The 18,963-nt window shown below is 41.4% G+C and overlaps 1 protein-coding gene across 4 annotated transcripts in view; it reads left to right on the top strand.

The window, feature by feature from the left end:
- The window catches only part of LOC141974700 (zinc finger MYM-type protein 4), a 55,532-nt gene extending 36,769 nt beyond the window's left edge, over positions 1-18,763 (top strand). For 3 of the 4 annotated variants that reach the window (XM_074934640.1, XM_074934641.1, XM_074934642.1), the window contains 14 exons: positions 926-1,066; positions 1,429-1,466; positions 2,420-2,564; positions 3,754-3,872; positions 4,702-4,873; positions 5,965-6,018; positions 6,111-6,290; positions 6,938-7,032; positions 7,656-7,827; positions 9,645-9,796; positions 11,100-11,211; positions 12,831-13,079; positions 15,182-15,311; positions 17,207-18,763. In XM_074934640.1, the coding sequence (XP_074790741.1) occupies positions 926-1,066; positions 1,429-1,466; positions 2,420-2,564; positions 3,754-3,872; positions 4,702-4,873; positions 5,965-6,018; positions 6,111-6,290; positions 6,938-7,032; positions 7,656-7,827; positions 9,645-9,796; positions 11,100-11,211; positions 12,831-13,079; positions 15,182-15,311; positions 17,207-17,414 (1,967 nt within the window). In that variant the 3' untranslated portion in view covers positions 17,415-18,763. The remainder of the gene's footprint in view (positions 1-925; positions 1,067-1,428; positions 1,467-2,419; positions 2,565-3,753; positions 3,873-4,701; positions 4,874-5,964; positions 6,019-6,110; positions 6,291-6,937; positions 7,033-7,655; positions 7,828-9,644; positions 9,797-11,099; positions 11,212-12,830; positions 13,080-15,181; positions 15,312-17,206) is intronic. The other variant, XM_074934643.1, reaches the window with a different exon arrangement.
- The last annotated feature ends 200 nt before the right edge of the window (positions 18,764-18,963 follow it).

The raw sequence follows: 18,963 nt of genomic DNA, 5'->3' as shown, positions 1-18,963 counted from the left end.
TGGTCCTAAAGAGGGGCATATTCTGCCAGTGAATGATAGTGACTGCAACACTGTAAATTACTCACCAAATAATAAATAATATTAAAGCGTATTGTATGCTTCCAGGCCATATTCTACCCTTGATCCTTGTGCAAATCTCCTATTGATAGCAGTGGGACTTTTGCTGTGGATTGAGGGTAATATGTAACTCATTAATTTAATTTATACTCTCACACCGTCACTAAAACATTTGACACTCCTGGTGTGTAAAGTTTGTCAGTTAGTGTGTTTTAAGTAGTAAAGATAGGGATAGGTACCATGGCCCTGATTTTCAGAAGTTCAGAGTACCTGCAACTTCATCTGAAACAGAAGTGCTACAGGTGTGCAGTACTTCTGAAAATCTGGCCTCCATGTCCGGATTAGTACCAGAGACTCCTGGGAACAGTACCTTTTGTGAAATATGGTAAACATGGGGATTATGTATGTCAAGGACTTAAACAAACCTTTGATAGTGAAGAGTCTTGTAGGACATGGTTACAATTCGCCTGAGTTGTTTAGATTATAAGGATTTTGGGGCATGGACTGTCTCTTATACTACAGTTTGTACAGTGCCTAGCACAGTTCGGTCCTGTTCTCAGTTGGCCCCATGGCACTTATGTAATAAAACATAATAATACAAATAGAAACGTCCTTTCATGCTGTGATGAACATCTGAGATGTCCCACTGATTGGGTAGCATGGTTTGCATATGGAATTTAAAGAAACAGATTTTCTTTAATCTAAATTGAAAACCTGCAGTTGACACTTACACAAGCTTTTAACTATAAGAGTGTATATATTGGAGTGGAGGGTGGGTCTTGCATCATATGTTAGACTAGCTATGAATATGCCCTGTTATCAGTAATATTAATGCTTACACTATATTTCTTCTGCTTTTTCTAAACAGCAAACCTTTCCATGACACCAACGTCTTCATCAGGCCCTCCTTCTATAAGGAAGGATTCAACTCCAGTTATAGCAAACGTGGTATCCCTAGCAAGTGCCCCTGCTGCCCAGCCCACGGTTAATTCCAACAACGTCTTACAAGGTAGAATTCCTCAATACTCAATTTCAAAGTCTTTATATCTTTTTTTCTTGGGCTTATATTTTGGTTGCTCATAGATCTGATAGGCAGCATTAGGTCCTGCTCCCATTGAAGATAACAGGCCCAGTTCTTCATTGCCCTGCACTTTGTGCCTTCACTTACACCACTGCAGAGCAAATGTAAAATGCTACCAAATTAGAATGGCGAGGGTTTCACATTCACTTTGCACAGGTGTAAATAACTATAATGTTAATTAAATTCAACAGAGAATTGGGCCCAGTGGGGATTAAGACTTGACCTCTGTAGGAAGAGGGCCTTGCTGTTAGGCAACACAGAAATTAAGTTTATGCTGTTCTAATTAACAGGTGCAGTTCCTACTGTGACAGCAAAGATCATTGGAGATGTAAGTTTTTTGCAAAAGAACCTTTACGCTTCCTCCTGCTCCCCCTCCCCCCCGCTTTGCTCAGACACACTAATTTGTTATATTATCCAAACATCAGATATCTCTGTTCCATATGTAGTGTTACAGCAGTTATTTAAACTGATCTTTTTTCTGACAGTGACTGAGATTCAAAATACGTCCAACGTGTTAACATCTTCATAGATAGCTAGAATTTTTACTGCACAGAGAAGTCTTTCTTCTGGTGTACACTGGTAAACTGCTGATTTGAAGTTCTAAACTAAAATATGCCCATTAATGCAAATATATGTTCCCCCCCCAATGGAGTCTCTACTGTAATCTGATCATGCTATTGGAATAGATGATGAGAGAGAGAGAGAGATTCAGCACAGTGTGCAGGAAATTAGAAACAAAACTAATCAGTCTGCTTACAGTCAAAAAAGTGATCCTAAGATTGACAGGCTTGGTGTGTTCTACTTTTATATTTTTTCCCTTTTAGTGACTTCACATGAGTTTGCCTAGTTGATGGGATATTTCTAATTGCATTCCCCACATGGCTTCTGAAAACTAAGCTGTGTTCTTTCTGGGTCTTAGATATTTGTTAAACAGTTAAGGTTTCAAATCAGAACTTAGCCAGCATTATTTGTTATCTAAAACAAGACACTCTTGCAGGTTTATTCTCAGCAGTGTTGACAGCAATAAACAAAACACCCTTTGCTTCACTGACAGAAATAAGAGAGAGATGTAAAGACACACGAGGAGCAAATAAGATACCATTTTTGAAAATTTTTTGTGGTTATCACACTTTAACAGTAAAGCATGTTGCATACCAAATTCTCCATTTTTTAAATTATATCTGTCTTATATTGCAGGAGGCTTGTATCTCATATTGTAACAAAATACCATAGCCAAATGTATTGAACTTAACATACTTTCTTTTCTGTATTTAAAACCAGGCTAGTACTCAGACAGACGCCCTGAAACTACCACCATCACAACCTCCAAGGCTTTTAAAAAACAAAGCATTATTGTGCAAGCCAATCACCCAGACCAAGGCCACATCTTGCAAACCTCATACCCAGAATAAGGAATGCCAGACTGGTACGTGTCAGATTGCCTTCCTTTTTAAAAAAAGGCCTGTATTGCAGGTGAATGAGTAACAGTGTGTGTGACAAGGATTTCTAATATTAAAATAAAAGGGTTTTGCTTGATTGCATAGTGCTTTTAAGCATCATTTTCTGTTATAACTATATAAGAATCTCCATCTGCATTTCTTGAAGTCCATGAAAACTGCATGTGGAATGCACCTTGGAATCAGCTCTAACTTTCACAAGGGTGCTATCATCATGTTATAGACATGGAAAGTGAAGCAGGGAGGTCAAGAGACATGCTGAAGGCTACAGAGGGACCTTGTGTTGCTCTAGGATTAGAATTAAGGAGTTTTTGGCTCCCAATTTGAGTACAAGACACAAGATCGCGCAGTCTAGTATTCATTTCAATCATCCTTCTTCTGATAGAACAGCGTATGAAATACCTTTCTCCACCATTGTTCATGTATATGGTCACAGTATTGTTTACATCTGAATTGTACACCTAACAGTTTCTAATAACAGCACTAAAGTTAAATGTCACTTCCAAGGAAGATGCAGGGGATTTGCTAGAGTAAGTCCATAAAAAGAGTGGAGTGTCAAACTTAAACCCAGTGTGGGTGAATTAGTTAGTTAGTTATGGAATAATCCACTTGGCATGTGTAGGTGCAGTTTTTCAATAAAATGCTGGCTTTTACTGATGCAGACACAGGCACAAATTTGGCATCCTCTTTGAATACTTGCCCTAAACGTTTTAAGGCTACATTCCAATTCAAGTGAAATCAATCGTAAAACTCCCATTTGACCCTTTGTGACCAGGATTTAGCCCTTGCCATACAAAGGGGGTGGAAGCTAGTCCGGTGAAGAGTGGTCTAAGTCATAGCCCTTGACTTTCTATGATACATACATTTATCTGTCTTGACAGGAATCCTGTCCCGTTTCAGGTAAATCTGTCTTATTACCTGGCATGTAATCCTCTGTTAAGAGCTAGGGGCAGGAGGTGTGCTCACAGCTGTGTAGACGTGTCAGTCACTGGGATGAACGTACAAGGTTGTGCATGGAGAGTTACAAGCAGAAGTCACTGTTAATGGAATTATTAATAATAATTCTCCATGGACCACTCTGAGATATTACTGAGTTGTCAGACACTCCCTTGCCTCTGGGAACCAAACCACTTTTTTTTTTTTTTTTTAATATGACAGAGGAAGATGAAGTTCGACCCCAAATCCTTGTGGTGCCTGTTCCTGTACCAGTGTTTGTGCCCGTGCCCCTTCACCTCTTCACCCAGTATACGCCAGTTCCACTTGGGGTCCCAGTACCTGTAAGTTACCCTTCAGTTCATCCGACAACTCATGGTTATGTTCTATGGCCTGCAGTTTACAGATTGGTCTTGCTAGAACAAAGAACAGTGAGGGTTATATTTGTTCTTACTCTGTCTAAACACATCCCAGTAGGCAGTATTCAGGGGGAAAAGATGGTTGCAAGAGCTATAGTCATCTCCCATTGCCTTAGAGGTCACTTAAAATTTAATACCCATCCTCAAAGAGCTCCTCTGCTACTGTACCTTAAATTATAACCCAGGGGTCCCAACTTCATTATCAAAAGATTTGAATTAGAGAGAGATTTCCTAAAATCTTCGGCCTGAGTCTCTCTTATCTATAACCAAATACCCGCTTATGTAGCGTTTCTACTCCTGTCCCAGGGTGCTTTCAGAACCTCTAGCAATGTAAATACTGTAAACATCCTTTTAGGAAAAGAGTTAGCATAGGCTAATCCAATGTGAGAATCTTGGGTTCAGATTCAGATCCTGGGGTCTAGGTCCCAGAGTTTTCAGAGGCTGGAAGTGCCACAAAGGCCATGTGTTCATCTCATCCAGTCCTCTTCCGCTTGATTTATTTTGGTCATTATGCAGGGTCATAAAGCTGGGCAGTAGGGGAAAGAGGTGGTGGTAAAAGGAATCGTTCCGGTTATTGCAGAGATACAGCAAGTTGTCCCATCTTCAGATAGACTAAAGGGGCAACACAGACTAAGAGCCAGAGGAAGAAAAATAGCTGGATCCTCTTCAATGCATTTGGTACGCAAAAAACCTATTTCATGTACAACAAAGCAAGTCATTGCTCAGAAATCTAAACTTTCCTGCGTGTGTTTAGGTTCCAGTTCCCATGCTTATCCCAACTACTCTAGACAATGCCGATAAGATCATAGAGACTATTCAGGACATCAAGGAGAAGATTCCCACAAATCCATTTGAGGCTGATCTCCTTCAAATGGCAGAAATGATTGCAGAAGATGAAGAGAAGGAAAAAACGCATTCTCATGGAGGTATGTGATCATTTTAAAAAGGATATTAAAGGAAGCATTTCTGTGAAAGGTAGGTAGATGTCAGCTTTGCCTGCATTGGACCAGATGCCCCTGCCTCATGCTGTGATAAGCCTTCCTTTTGCCCCATCAGCAAGCTGCTATTTTATTTTCCCACGGGCAAATGCAGTGAAAATGGTCTTCCTCCATAAGGGATTTTGGTTACCCGTCTCTTAAAGCCAGGATGCTTTCTTGAATACTTTAAACACATGGTCCATTTAGAAATAATTTTGCTTCCATATCCTGTCGCCTGTTTTTTTGTTGTTTTTTTTTTCTTTAAAATTCATTTACAGTTACTGCTCGGTTCCCATTGCAGGTCCTGATCCCCTCACTCACAAGTAGCCACATGTGATTTTTTCAGGGGTTTATGGGCTAGAACCTTGGGTCTGGTTGAGCTGTACTTGTCAAAGGACCAGAGGAGGTACAGGGGGCCAGAGGTGGCGACGTGGCATTTTTACACTTCCCTGATCCTGGGGGAAGCCAGGGGCTGGTCTCACTTGCATTGGCAGTAAGAGACCCCAGGGGGTGCGGAGCTGTTGCCCCAGAACTTTGTGCATTTTCAGGCGGTGTGCACCAGGAGAGTAGCATAGAGCTGGTTATGCCACCCAAGAGTTTCCCAGCTGTCTAAGTCGGGTTTTCATCGACTGGACTGTAGAAGGGATTGGGGGGAGAAGGGGGAATCTCCCCTTATGAAAGATGGGAAGCAACCTGAAAAGACAAAACAAAGATCCTGTTTGTCTGCAAATGACCCCAGTAAATAGTGAGGTAAGGAAAAAAAATAAGAAAATGGTGTGTGAATGATGGGGGGTTTGGGTTTATTTTTCCATGAGATGACTGGAGCCCAGGTTAAGGTGTACTAGTAGAGCTATAGTGGGGAGTATAGAATCTTCACAGCACCTGCCCGCACTATTCTTCGCCCAAGATTGACCGGTTAGTCTCCTGACCTTTTGGATCAATTATATGAGCTAAGAAATTCTGCATTTCAGCTGCTGTTTTAAATAAGTAAAATACTTCATGTCCATACAAATTCTAGTTGTATTTTTTTTTCTCTTAAGGATCCCAAACATCTGAGCATGAGCTGTTCCTGGACCCTAAGATATTTGAGAAAGGTTGGTATTTCATTTGCAGAGAGGACTTGGGTCCTACTGTACATCTCTTTTTCCTTTCGGTGCATTTTGTACATGGGTCCTCTTAATTGCAGATCAAGGCAGCACCTACAGCGGAGACCTAGAATCGGAAGCAGTGTCAACTCCACACAGCTGGGAGGACGAGCTGAATCACTATGCCTTACGATCAAATGCCATGCAGGATCCAGACCCCGAGCTGAGGCAGTTCTCTAAAGGGGACATGGAGCAGGACCTGGAGGCAGACTTTCCCTCAGGTTTGTGTAACATGTAGAAAAATGCACTGTCACGTATTTAAAAAAAAATCCACATGATTTGCTGGGAACTAGCCTTCTGTTATCTTTAATGCAAGAAGTTAATTTGCCATGAAGGGCTTATGTTTGTTACTCAGTACAAATGCATGTTGTTAAAGCTGCAATACATCTACTCTAATAGAGATATTTGGACCCTATAACATAGAGCACATGTTTGCTTACACTTTAAAAAGACATCATTTAGAGGATTTGATAGAGAATAGTGGTTACTCTTCGTTGACTGCTTGTGAATTTGACACCTCTCTGTCCTGGTGGGAGTCTTAATGAGTCTTTCATGAGTACAGAGGATATCAGTTTCTTATGTAGAGAAGCACATCAGTGTGGTGGGGCTTTTCCCCCTACCCTGAGAATTCCATGTCCCTTACATAGGAGTCCTCCATCTCCGAGCTTCCTTCTAGCTGACAACCTCGACAGAGCTGCTTTACAACTTAATACCACTGCTTAACTATCCAGTGGTAATGCAATAGGAATATCCAGATGTGGCATCTCGAATTTTAAGATACTTAGTAATGTCTGAAACGCTCATTTCTAGATGGCCCCGTTAAATCATATAATTAATTTAACTTGTGCTGATGTTGTTTTGACTTTAGACTCATTTGACCCGCTCAGTAAAGGACTGGGTCTCCACTCACGTTCACGAGCAAGGCGGAGACATAGAGATGGCTTCCCACAGCCAAAAAGACGGGTAAGAAAGCATCCTTCCATCATATTAAAAACTCCATGTATCTAAGGTGCTAATCTTACGTACATATTTACTTCTCGTGAGTTTGAACAAACACAAAATAAGGAAACAAAGATCAGGATTGGAAATATTTTATCTATATTTTATGTTTATTCTATAAAATTAGGTATTTTTGTTAGGAGGAATCAGTGTTCTTTTTATAGGGTAGCATTTAAAGAGTGTGTAGCATTTAAAAGCAACTTTTTTGGAGCCTATATTTTTATTTGTATAATAATACACAGAAAACTATCAAGTTTTACTCGTTTATGCATTTTAATCATGGGCTGTGGCATTGCTGTCCAGTGATTAGGGCAGGAGAATAGAAGCAAGGAGACCTATGTTTTGTCTCTGTCATTGACTTGCTGTGTGTGCAGAACCTCCCTGTGCCTTAGTTGTCCCTTCTTTAAAATGAAATTAATATTTCTCCACTCTTTTATGAAGTCCTCTGACACTCTGTTATAACAGGAGCTTCAGGAGCGTAAGCGTTTTCTAGCTGGTCAAAGCGTAATGCACTTTTCCTGTGAGATCAGGTTAAAAGGGGTCCATAATTGGATACTGTTATATGAGCTTTTTTGGATTTCCTGCAGGGGAGGAAGAAGTCCATAGTTTCTGTGGAGCCTCGGAATCTTATGCAGGGTTCCTATCCAGGCTGCTCTGTTTCTGGGATGACCCTGAAGTACATGTATGGGGTAAATGCCTGGAGGAATTGGGTCCAATGGAAGAATGCACAGGAAGACCAAGGGGAACTAAAATTTGGAGGTAAACTTGTTTCTGTTGAAGCAAAACCTGCTACTTGGAGGGCACCTGTTGTGACGTAGCTTTCAAGATGGAGTTAGAGGCGTGCCATTGATACTGAGGCCCAGGTCCCTATGAATAAGGATTTTAGGAGTAAGGATTTTAGGAAACGGGTCTCAAGTTTCATGGCTATTGATTTTTTTTTTTAAAGCATCTTTTTTGTCTGTTGCTTTTAATCTATTATCTCACCTATCGAAGCAGGACTCGAAATTTGGAAGTTGAACAGTATAAATATTACAATCACTCATGTCCCTACAAGTGTTCATTTTATGCACATTTGTACTTGATTTGAAGCACAGGTGTGTTTATAGAGGTGCAGGGTTCTGATTGAGCTAGCATAGGGTATGACCCTGTACTGACCTTTGTGTTGTCCCCATCTGTTTCTCCAGAATTTAAGTATTCATATGCCAGTTTTGTAACTCTTCACTGGTTTTATAGTGAATGATGAAGCAGAGAATCAGACCCTTCATTTCTTGCCCTTACAGTTGCATAGAAAATCTTCCAAATGTTTCCCAATGCTATGCTACAGCTCAGAAAGGCACGAAGCATTCCTTTTATACCATTGGTATGTTGGCTCTAGAGCCTAATAATGATGTCTGAAATGTCAACATTGTTAACATTTTCACTGATGGTGATTTTTAGCAGAAGCATCCAGTAATTCTGGGGTTCTGGCAGAGGCTGAGTCCAATGCCACTGCTTCCCTTTCCCTCTTCCCTAGTCTGACCTAGGAATACACCAAGAGTTTTATGGGCATGCTTTCTGAGGCGAACTGGATTAATAAATCCATTAATTTAGAAATAGTAGTTGGGAGTTGTGGAGGGGTTTGGTTGCAGGGAAGAGAACAAACGGATAGATTTTAAAATACTTTTGGGGAAATACATTTAAAAAAAAAAAAGTTTCTGAAACAGAATGGGAGGGGTTTATATCAGAAAGGAAAAATCTTCGGATTAGGAAGAGAACTCTTTCCCCTGCTCCTTTGGAATTTTTTTGTTATATAAGAACAGCTGGTTGTAGGTTCCCACAGAAATGCAATCCATTCAGTTTTTGTCTATCCTATGTTTTGCGGGTGAGGGAACTCCACTCATCTTCCTGCATACTCCCAGGAGCCGCCTCCATACCAAAACTTACCCCACAAAGGCTTTCTGTCTAGTCTGCAGAAGCAACTTGCCTATGGGATGGAGGCAGCAAGCCCAGTGCATTCACTCAGAGTTCTCTGACCATTTATTCTGGAACCAACTCTTATGTTTGCTCTTCTTCCCACTCTCCATATCCTGACCCTTTAAACTCTTAATTCCTTCCTCCCTTTAAGTAAAGGGGTCAAACATACTGCACCCAATTCATTTCCGGAGCTACTAGGAAATGCTCAAGATCATTCTCCCACTCAAGATTCCCCTGAATCCAGCTATAGAAATGAAATTGATTTATGAAACCTACACTGCCAGCCTAAAGTATAAGTCACTATTTCTTGGGTTCAGTGATCACACTACTATACAGTCTTGCTTAGTTTAAGTACCCATTTTCTTATTGCTCAGTTAAAATTTGTATTGGTTACATATGGTGGCAGTTAAGGTTGTTACTAAATACTCAGAAAACAACAACTGCATCATAATTGTTAACTAACATGGGAAAGTGATGAACTGTTATTTTAGACGTGAGATGAGTTGTGTGTCGGAGATGGATGTTGTAAAAACTCTGCTCATGTGATGTACGGGACCAGGAAGTACAGAAGGATGGACCTGCAGAATGGGGTCTTATGTCTCCTGTACTTCTATTCCCCACAGTTCGACCTGTGAAACTCAAGGAGGATATTCTCTCATGCACTTTTGCTGAGCTGAGTTTTGGCTTGTGCCAGTTTATCCAAGAGGTGCGGAGACCAAACGGTGAAAAATATGATCCCGACAGCATCTTATACTTGTGCCTTGGAATTCAGCAGGTAACTCATTGAACCACTGCATTGCCAAGTATGTAAATAAGATGTTTTTTAATGTAGTGTCTATAGTAATTGTTGGCTTTTGGGATTTTATTTTGGAGATGAGGGCCACTTGGTTACCCCATTTTTAAGGCTTATTCTTAACCCCTCACACATACCTCAAAAACCTATCTGGCAGCCAGGGCAGGCCTTATCATGAGTGGTTAAGGAACACCCTTCCTTAACATGCTAGCATATCTGGAAAAAGTCTTGGACTGCCATTGCTAGGCAGTTAGTTATCACAGATATACCACTTAAAGAAATAATATCATGAGAACAATAAAATTAAAATTAACCAATAGCAAGAAAAAATGTAACTAGTTATTGTGGCCTGCTTGTTTACCGTAAGCTGAAACAATGACAAAAAACCCCCAGAACCTTATAACTAGCTCTTTAAAATGCAAACTGACTCAGTTCAGGGTGGGGCCAGTTTTTCCTTAGGTAGCATATTTGTTCACTCTCTCCAGTAACCATTCAGAGATTTAGGATCAAATGCTTTCCTGGGCATTAAACCTCATTTGGTTGGTTGGTTGACTTGTCACCTTAACGTTTTTCACCAGACGTGCTTGACAAAATGGAAGAAGAGCTATAAATTTGGTTTGCCTGTGACCAGCATCCAGGAAGCATCAGAAATTTCTTTGGATTGCATTTCTTTTTCAAGCTAACTTTTTTTTTTCCAAACTGCAGTAGAATGTTTGTATCGTAGTCCATTAGCCATTAAAGGACAATACTTTCATGATGAAGATTGAACTCTTCCCCCTCCCCCCCCCCCAAAGATTACTGAGAACAAGCCTGCCTGTGACATCATAATAAGTCTGTGGTTGTGCCCTTTGTAGGCTTAGGTGCTGTCTGTGTTGGCAAGAGACACTGTGTTAGCATATTTAAGCCCAGTTTATTAGAAAGAGGCTGAAATTATTACGCTGGCATCTGTAGACAGAGCCATATTTGGGGATGTATTTTGTTGTGTTCAAGGATGGTAAATTTTCAGAACACTGCTCTAGATCTGCGCATTAATAATAATTCGTGCCTGCATCTCCCATTTAATGAGAGAGGCCACTGTCCCTGTGTTTATCATACCTGGGAAGCCAGTAAAGTGATTTGGAACATAACACATTTGGAAATGCACATTCATTTTTAGCGTAATTGTAAAAGGAAGGCAAAGAGAAATACCGTAGGAGAGAACCAAAATAAATCTGACACCCAGTAACCTGTCAGCACTCTTCTATGTAACTATGAATTGTATCTCTTCCTTTCTTTTCTCTTGTAGTACCTGTTTGAGAATGGTAGAATAGATAACATATTTACCGAGCCCTATTCCAGGTTTATGATTGAACTTACAAAACTATTGAAAATCTGGGAACCTACAATACTTCCAAATGGTAGGACAATTATTTTTCATATTGTGTTGTTTTTATATACATGCATGACAGTGAAACCCATCTTTATAAATGAATGAGTTTTCAAGGGTGCTCCTTACAGTACATGTCATCTGAAGAGTGCTGGGGCGAAAGAACAGCAGCACTGAACTACTCCATTAAGTCTACCATGATTAGGTGCATGATCTGTACTGTGAGGTGCTATCCTCCTCCCCTCTCCACAACATGTAGTCATTTGTGAGAGACGGGAATCCTGGATTCCATATTCAACTCCGCCACTTACTTACTATGGGACCTTTAGCAAGACACACTTAACCATCTCTCTGCCTCAGGTTGTGCCTCTGTAAAATGGGTATAACGCTTCCCTTAGCCATATGTCTTGGAGCTTCATGAATTAATTTTTGAATGCTCTTCATTTAGCATCTTTCATGGGAGGCTTTCAAAGTCTTGTTATAAATCCTCCCTCTGTTTCCTGCAGAGTTGGCTGGTTGGTATACTTGAGGGGCGCTGAATGAGACAAAGGTGGTAATTTTATAAATACAACTAAAACAGCTGAACGCTTTTTTTTTTTTAACACTGTAATTTGGATAGAGGAGCTTGGTTTCAGGGTACCAAAGAACCTTTAGTGATTGTGGTGACTGCATACCTGGATCCATGACCATCTTTCTGTGTATTTCTTTTAATAAAAAACAAAAGAAAACCCATGCATTTACATGGTGCTACGTCCACCAAGACCTCTGGTTGCCTAACACATCTGTGATTAGAAAAGGAGTACTTGTGGCACCTTAGAGACTAACAAATTTATTTGAGCACAAGGTTTCGTGAGCTACAGCTCACTTCATCGGATGCATTCAGTGGAAAAAACTGAATGCATCCGATGAAGTGAGCTGTAGCTCACGAAAGCTTATGCTCAGATAAATTTGTTAGTCTGTAAGGTGCCACAAGTACTCCTTTTCTTTTTGTGAATACAGACTAACACGGCTGCTACTCTGAAACCTGACATCTGTGATTAACCTCCATAAATTCCTTTTCTTTACCTGCTCTCAAGTTCACTATGTCACAGCAGTGTATCTCCAAATGGAGGTATCACGTCACTATCCATGCTCCACGCCCAAGAAGTGTTAATGTGTAAGTTGATTGGGCTACATAACATGAACCTGTGCTGAGGTCTTCCTGAGATAAATAGTGGCTGTTTTAGACCCTTATTTCCATTTGCTTTTGAAAAGTCTCACTGATCAATAGCGTGGTCTTCCTCATGCTTGATGGGTCATATTTATCCCTTGTGTAAGTGTATGCAGTTCTGTTGATTTCAGTCAAGTTAAATCTACTTACTGTAGGTCTGAGTTTGACCTGATGTACAGGTCATTGATGCATCAGGTTGTCTGGGAGGATTTGATTTATATTATAATTTGTCTGGCAGGACCTGCCTTTTTCATGTAACTCCTCCCCCGTCCAACAGGGGTTTATTGCTTTCCTTAAACCTATGAAAATCTTCAGGGATCACATTGTGCCCCCAGGTCACTGCTGAAGCTGCTTACTCATATCTGAGAGCAGAGAATTGCCCTTACAATGAGATGGTTGTTTAGTAAAGAGCTGATTTTTCCTTTACCCATTATCCTCAGGTTACATGTTCTCGAGAATTGAAGAGGAACATTTATGGGAATGTAAACAGCTCGGTGCATATTCCCCTATAGTCTTATTGAACACACTTCTGTTCTTCAATACCAAATACTTCCAACTAAAGAATGTCAGTGAGCATCTGAAGCTGTCCTTTGCCCACGTTATGAGACGCACCCGGACTCTGAAATACAACACCAAGATGACATACCTGCGTTTTTTCCCACCTTTTCAAAAACAAGAGGTAGAATCAGGTGTGTTGCTGCTTTCTAATGGCTTGAGTGGTTTTAATTTGGATTTTCGTAGCCCCAGCACCATTACCAATGCTGCATTTTAAAATGGGGGAAAAAATGTAGTCGTGCATTTTGCACATTTACTAATATTTGGGATTCTGCTGATACTTTAACTTCCCTCCCCTTGTCCTCCCCACACTTTTCTTTTTGACTTCCAGCTGGGTTTAAACCAAAATTCTGTATGAGCCCCGACAGCTGATAGAAACCTGTGAATGAGATGCCCAGAATATTTGACAGCTTTTCACTAATCATTTTTAGAGCAGCAAAAGCACATCCAGCCATTCAAACCTAGAATAAGATTCATTCCCTTCCTGGAGAGCTGATAGCACGAAGGACCAGGCTCCTTAAGGTGCTGAGCACCTTTAACCCCCATTGAAGTCAGGGGCACTTGAAGTTAGTCTGCTTAGTTAGGATCTAAGACAGACCCTAAGACAGAGCAGCCGGAGGACACATAAAGCCAAGCCAGCCAGAGCTGTTGACACACATGAAATGCAGGAGGAGGGAGTGGAAACTGTCCTTTTGCAGGCCCCAGACAGAAAATGCAGCTTTCCTTCGCTGCAGTAGTGGTTTAACAGCTCATGGGTAAGCTGGGAAATGCTAAAGCTAAATCTGATTCTGTGAGGGGTGGCAGTGAGCCCTGGGAGAGGAGCTATTGGTGGGATGGTGATGTTTGACTTGTTTGTGAATTGAAAACTTGGTGGAAGCATGCTGACTGCCACTGATCAGAGACTTTGTAAGGACAGCAAGCAGGATCATCAAGCTACTGGCTACTTTAGTTAATTTTGATAAGCTATGAATTCTCTCTATTAAGATAGCTGCTATTGTTGGTCTGCTTTTGCTTGGTGCTAGGTCTTCTTAACTTCTCCAGGAGGGGAGTAACACGTCTACTTTTCCCTCCTAGAGTTGAAGTCCTTGATAAGATTGATAACATGCACTACTTATTTTCTAAATGAGTGACCACAAAGTCTCCTTTAAATGCCTGTCAGGTGGTTTCTGCTATTATGCCATTTTATTATTCATAGCATCTTTCACAGGGGAGGTACTTTGTAATATGTCTGGTCTGATTGTTCGATGGGCTCTGGAGGATACTGGGCCAATTTCTACATTGACTTACACCATGTGTAGCTCCATGGATTCCAATAGTGTTACAAGTCCATACAGAATTGGGCCACTATGTCTTAGGCTATGTCTACACTACAGCCTATGTTGGCAAAACTTAGTCGCTCAGGGGTGTGAATATTCCACCCCCCTGAGCAACATAAGTTACAGCGACATAGCACTGTTTACACGAACACTTAGGTTGGTGGGAGAGCTCTCTTCCATCGGCATCGAGCATCTTCACCACATGTGCCGCAGCTGTATAGATACAGGTACACTACTGCAGTGCTGTACATAGAGACGTATCCTTCGTTTCGGAACTTATCCAAAATTCATTCTGTGTCCTGGCAAAGGTCATTTGCATAAGCAAGATATACTGCGTGGTGGATCTTTATTTCATTTTTATATAACTACTATTAAAAGCAGTGGGGGTGTCTGCTCTGAAGGTGCAGCAGAAGGAGATGGGGGAGAAAAGGATAGTGGCTGGTAAGTGGATCTGTCTTTGAAAGGATGTACACACTCTGAGGTAGATGGGGAACGGGCACACCGAGGATGACCGTGCACTGGTACGATGGTGTTCTAGCACTTGAGCTGTGGATGGGGGCAAGGGCTCTTATCAGTCCCTATAAACCAGCATTAACAAGGTGAAACTAAATATTTTTAAGCCATTACATTATCCTGATCCAGCATTTAAATCTGTGTAGAAACAGATCCTTTCTATTATGTTGGGCTCCTTTTTAACTGTCAGCGACACAAGTGATGGCATTCATTTGACAAAGTTGTTTCCAGTGTTTGACTTGGCAGTGTCAGTTTGCGTGAAAAGCGATCCTATCAAACAGCACGTCATGTATGCGCTGCTCAAAGCCCCATCAGGGTGCAGAACTAAACCAAACAGCTTCAGCTTACTCTCACAGAGGAGGACTGTTCTCCACTGAGCTCATGTGGTGTCATTTTCCTGTATCCAGATAAGTTATCTGTAGGAAAAAGGAAACGGAGTGAGGACGAGGAGGTTCCAACAGCAGTGGAAATGGCTGAAAACACAGATAACCCTCTGAGATGTCCAGTCCGACTCTATGAGTTTTACTTGTCAAAATGGTGAGTGATTGGCACAGCCTAATTTTGGATTATACTTGGACCAGATTGTGCCCTCCTGCAAGGAAACTTGTGGTGGGGTAGGGCAACTCTGCGGCTCCTCTTGGGGAGTTTTCTCCAAACACCGCACAAGAAGGGGGTTCCACGCATGCAGTTACCCTGCAAAGAAGCAAGGAAATGATCCATCCCCAAATCCCTATCGAGTTCCTCAGGACCAGGGTCACCCCGCCCTTTGCCTCTGCACAGGCTCGGAGGCTCCCTACTCCTCCTCAACAACATCACAGCTCAAATGGAGCCAGGCACCAGCAGGTTCCCCGAGGTTCAACCAGTGATGGGGAAATGCTGTCACATGGTAATACAGCTGTGGTTTGCATTAACTTTTCCAAGAGTTCCCCGGGCTGGGTGGAGGAGAGGGGCAGAGGAAGATGCAGTAACCCCTGCCATTCCTTTGCCCTCACGCTCACGGATCCTGGACCCTGCAGAATGACTGTAATTTGGCCCCTTGCTCCAAGAAGTAGAGCCAAGCTCTACAATGCAGTAATCTGTTGCTCAAGATAAGCAGCATCTCAGTAGCACTTTCCTCATAAAGCAGGGTGGAAAAGTATGATTTAGAGGTAACAGCAAGAGATGTTTCAGAGTAGCAGCCGTGTTAGTGTGTATCTGCAAAAAGAAAAGGAGTACTTGTAGCACCTTAGAGACTTACAAATTTATTTGAGCATAAGCTTTCGTGAGCTACAGCTCACTTCATCCGATGCATGCAGTGGAAAATACGTTTTCCACTGCATGCGTCTGATGAAGTAAACTAGAGATGCTGACATTTACTTGCTGAAAGATGAGATTAACTTTACTCCAGGAGTCACAAAGGAAGCTGCAGAACAAGGATGAACATAGAAATCATTCAGTCTCTCCCCCACTCTCCACTTAAGATCATTGAGCAATGGAGTTCAGTATTATTCTCTCTCAAAAGAACATACATGCCAGAGAGCGACATCTCATTAGTGCCCGCTAATAGCCCTGTAAATCATTATTTGAAACACACACACAGCCAAATTAGTGCAAAATAGCCCTGCTCAGGCAAAGCCATGTCCAGCAACCCTCTCCACTCCCTTCTCCTTTCGCACATTCCTTGTGTTCACTCGCATACTGTCAGAAGGTGTCATTCTGAGCTATCACACATTTGCTGCACCACCTCATATGACATCATAGTTCAGCCTCTGCAGAAGTGGCAGTGAAAAGCCTCTTTCACTTTCTGGATTTTAATGTGACAATTGTAAAGCCCAGCAGGGAGCAGAATCCTTTCTGCTGAGGGCTTTACTCTTCTTGCTAGGCAAGACTGCAAGGCACTCTCTCCGATTCTGAAGGTCAGTCTTTCAAGTGGATGGGTTCACCATTCTGCTATCACTAACAGGCAGGCTAGGCTCTGGTACCCTCAGTATCCCAAAGAAGGCTTCAAAAGTTATCCAGTGTCCTGGGAAATATCAGTAATGCAGTTAGTCTGCATATACTTAACAGGAGCTCCCATGTTGCCTAGAACACGAGAACCAGTTTTATTCAGAGATTGAACGTTAATTATGTTAAGACGGTGATATCATGTAATGGGATGAAACTGCAACTGAAGAACCAGCTCCATAAGGAGACGCAGCTATTCTGTTTGGTTCTATAAACAGCTAATGCCCTTTAAACTGGAGACAGATTGTCAGCTCACTGCAGTGAAGGGCGGAGATTGAGTCAGTAGAATGGAGATCCAAATTTTACTGTTTAAATTGTAGTGATTCCGTCTCAAGGTAACATCAGGTAATAGGGCTGAGCTACTTTCCCTTTGTGTCTTGAACTGTGTTGTAAACAGGACTGATAATGCTGCCTTCTGATATACAGTCTTCCTTTCTTTACACTAACAGTTCTGAAAGCGTGAAGCAGAGAAGTGATGTGTTTTACCTTCAACCTGAGCGGTCTTGTGTACCTAATAGCCCTATGTGGTACTCCACGTTGCCAATAGACCCCGGGACCTTGGACATCATGTTAACACGTATTCTTATGGTGAGGGAGGTACACGAAGAACTTGCCAAAGTCAGATCAGAGGACTCTGATATTGAATTGTCAGACTAACTGAAGTGGGGTATTTTCCTTTCAATACACATTGCAAGTACCAAACTGTGAACACATCCAGCCTTCAGAAAATGTTGTGTATCAAATAAGCCAAGTTAACATCACTACACAGGCATATTTTGAACCACAATGGATGTGCAAACTGGAATCAGAAGGAAGCAAACTACTTTAAGCTGCAAGAAACGCCAGTGTCCAATGCAGTGATAAATCCTCTAAACAAACTCAAGATTAATTAACCTGTTCAAGCGGTGCATAAATCCTTCATTTGTTTGGGATTAAAACAAAATTGTGAAATATTTTTAAGCAAACTGTTGTATAAATTCTACCATAGTAACCATGGGCATAGAGAACTAGACTGTGGCTCACATGACTTTGCAGCCCAATGGCTGGCAGCCATTGCTGCCAAAGAGCCTGTGGAGATCCTAGAGATCTCCATGTGGACAGGAGACAAAGTGCAGTGAGGTCTAGACAAATAGACACCTTCCGTTATGTATACACACACTTTTTTAGTTTTATTTTATTTTTTACTGGGATCAAAGATTAAGAAAGATATTAAGCCAGAAGTCAATGTTATATCTGCCAGATTACTACCCTAGTGGATGACTACCTGGGCTGCGTTCAAACAGTCACATGACCCCAGAGTCTAGCTCTTAGTCCATGCTAGTAACTACGACTCTGTTGGATCTCTGATGTGCGGGAGATGCTGTAAGTCAAGCATCAGAGCAATCACGTTATGGGACAAAAAATCTCTGGAATACATATAGGAGAGCGAGGGTCTAGGGCTATGTGCAGAAAATCCCCTGAATAGCCTCTGCAATCTGTTGATGTAATCTAGCAAATGCTGTGGTGCGCAAAAATAGTTGTTTTGGAGGGAGTTGTTTTGGTTTGGGTTTTTTTATTGTCATACGGCAGCTTTCCTTCCCTTTTTCTCCCATTCCCCCCTAATTCTTTGTTTTTATACCGTGCAAGTCTGGAGGGCCTTGTCATTTCAAAGTGAAGATACTCTTTCCACCCTTGCAACATGTGCAGTATTACTTTTGACAACAGAACTGTGGTAGAAAAGTACCTTGTGTGTTTTTTTACCCCACCCCACCCAAAGAAATTTAGTGATAGTGTTGGAAATTGAAATATTTTTTTCAATGGCTTGGCTGTTACTGTATCTTTTAAAAGGGGAATCTCCCATACTGTATCCAGAGGACAGGACACTGATTACATAACATCTGTCTCTCCATTTTCTCAAGCTTAAGATGCTCATTTCTGAGGACGACAGGTCATAAATACAAGACTATTTTTAAAGAGAATTGTACTTTTTTTTTTTTTTTTTTAAATCAGTAGTTGCAGCCAGTTGCCCAACTTCTGTAGCAGGGGTTTTGATATCTGACCCTCTCACTGCAGTTTCAGGAGTTGAAAATCAACAGCCTTGAATTAAATTTGTTTTTTTAATTTTCTTTACTTTTAGCAGTAACAAAGGTAATTTAAACAATAAAATTGGAAAGTAGTCTATTGACGTTGTGTACTCGGTAGTCCTGTCCCTGCCTGTAACGGATTT

This window comes from Natator depressus, chromosome 19, assembly GCF_965152275.1.
Source record: "Natator depressus isolate rNatDep1 chromosome 19, rNatDep2.hap1, whole genome shotgun sequence".
Lineage (NCBI taxonomy): Eukaryota > Metazoa > Chordata > Testudines > Cheloniidae > Natator > Natator depressus.
The sequence above is the reverse complement of the archived record's forward strand: the minus strand, read 5'-3'. Positions and strand labels throughout refer to the sequence as shown.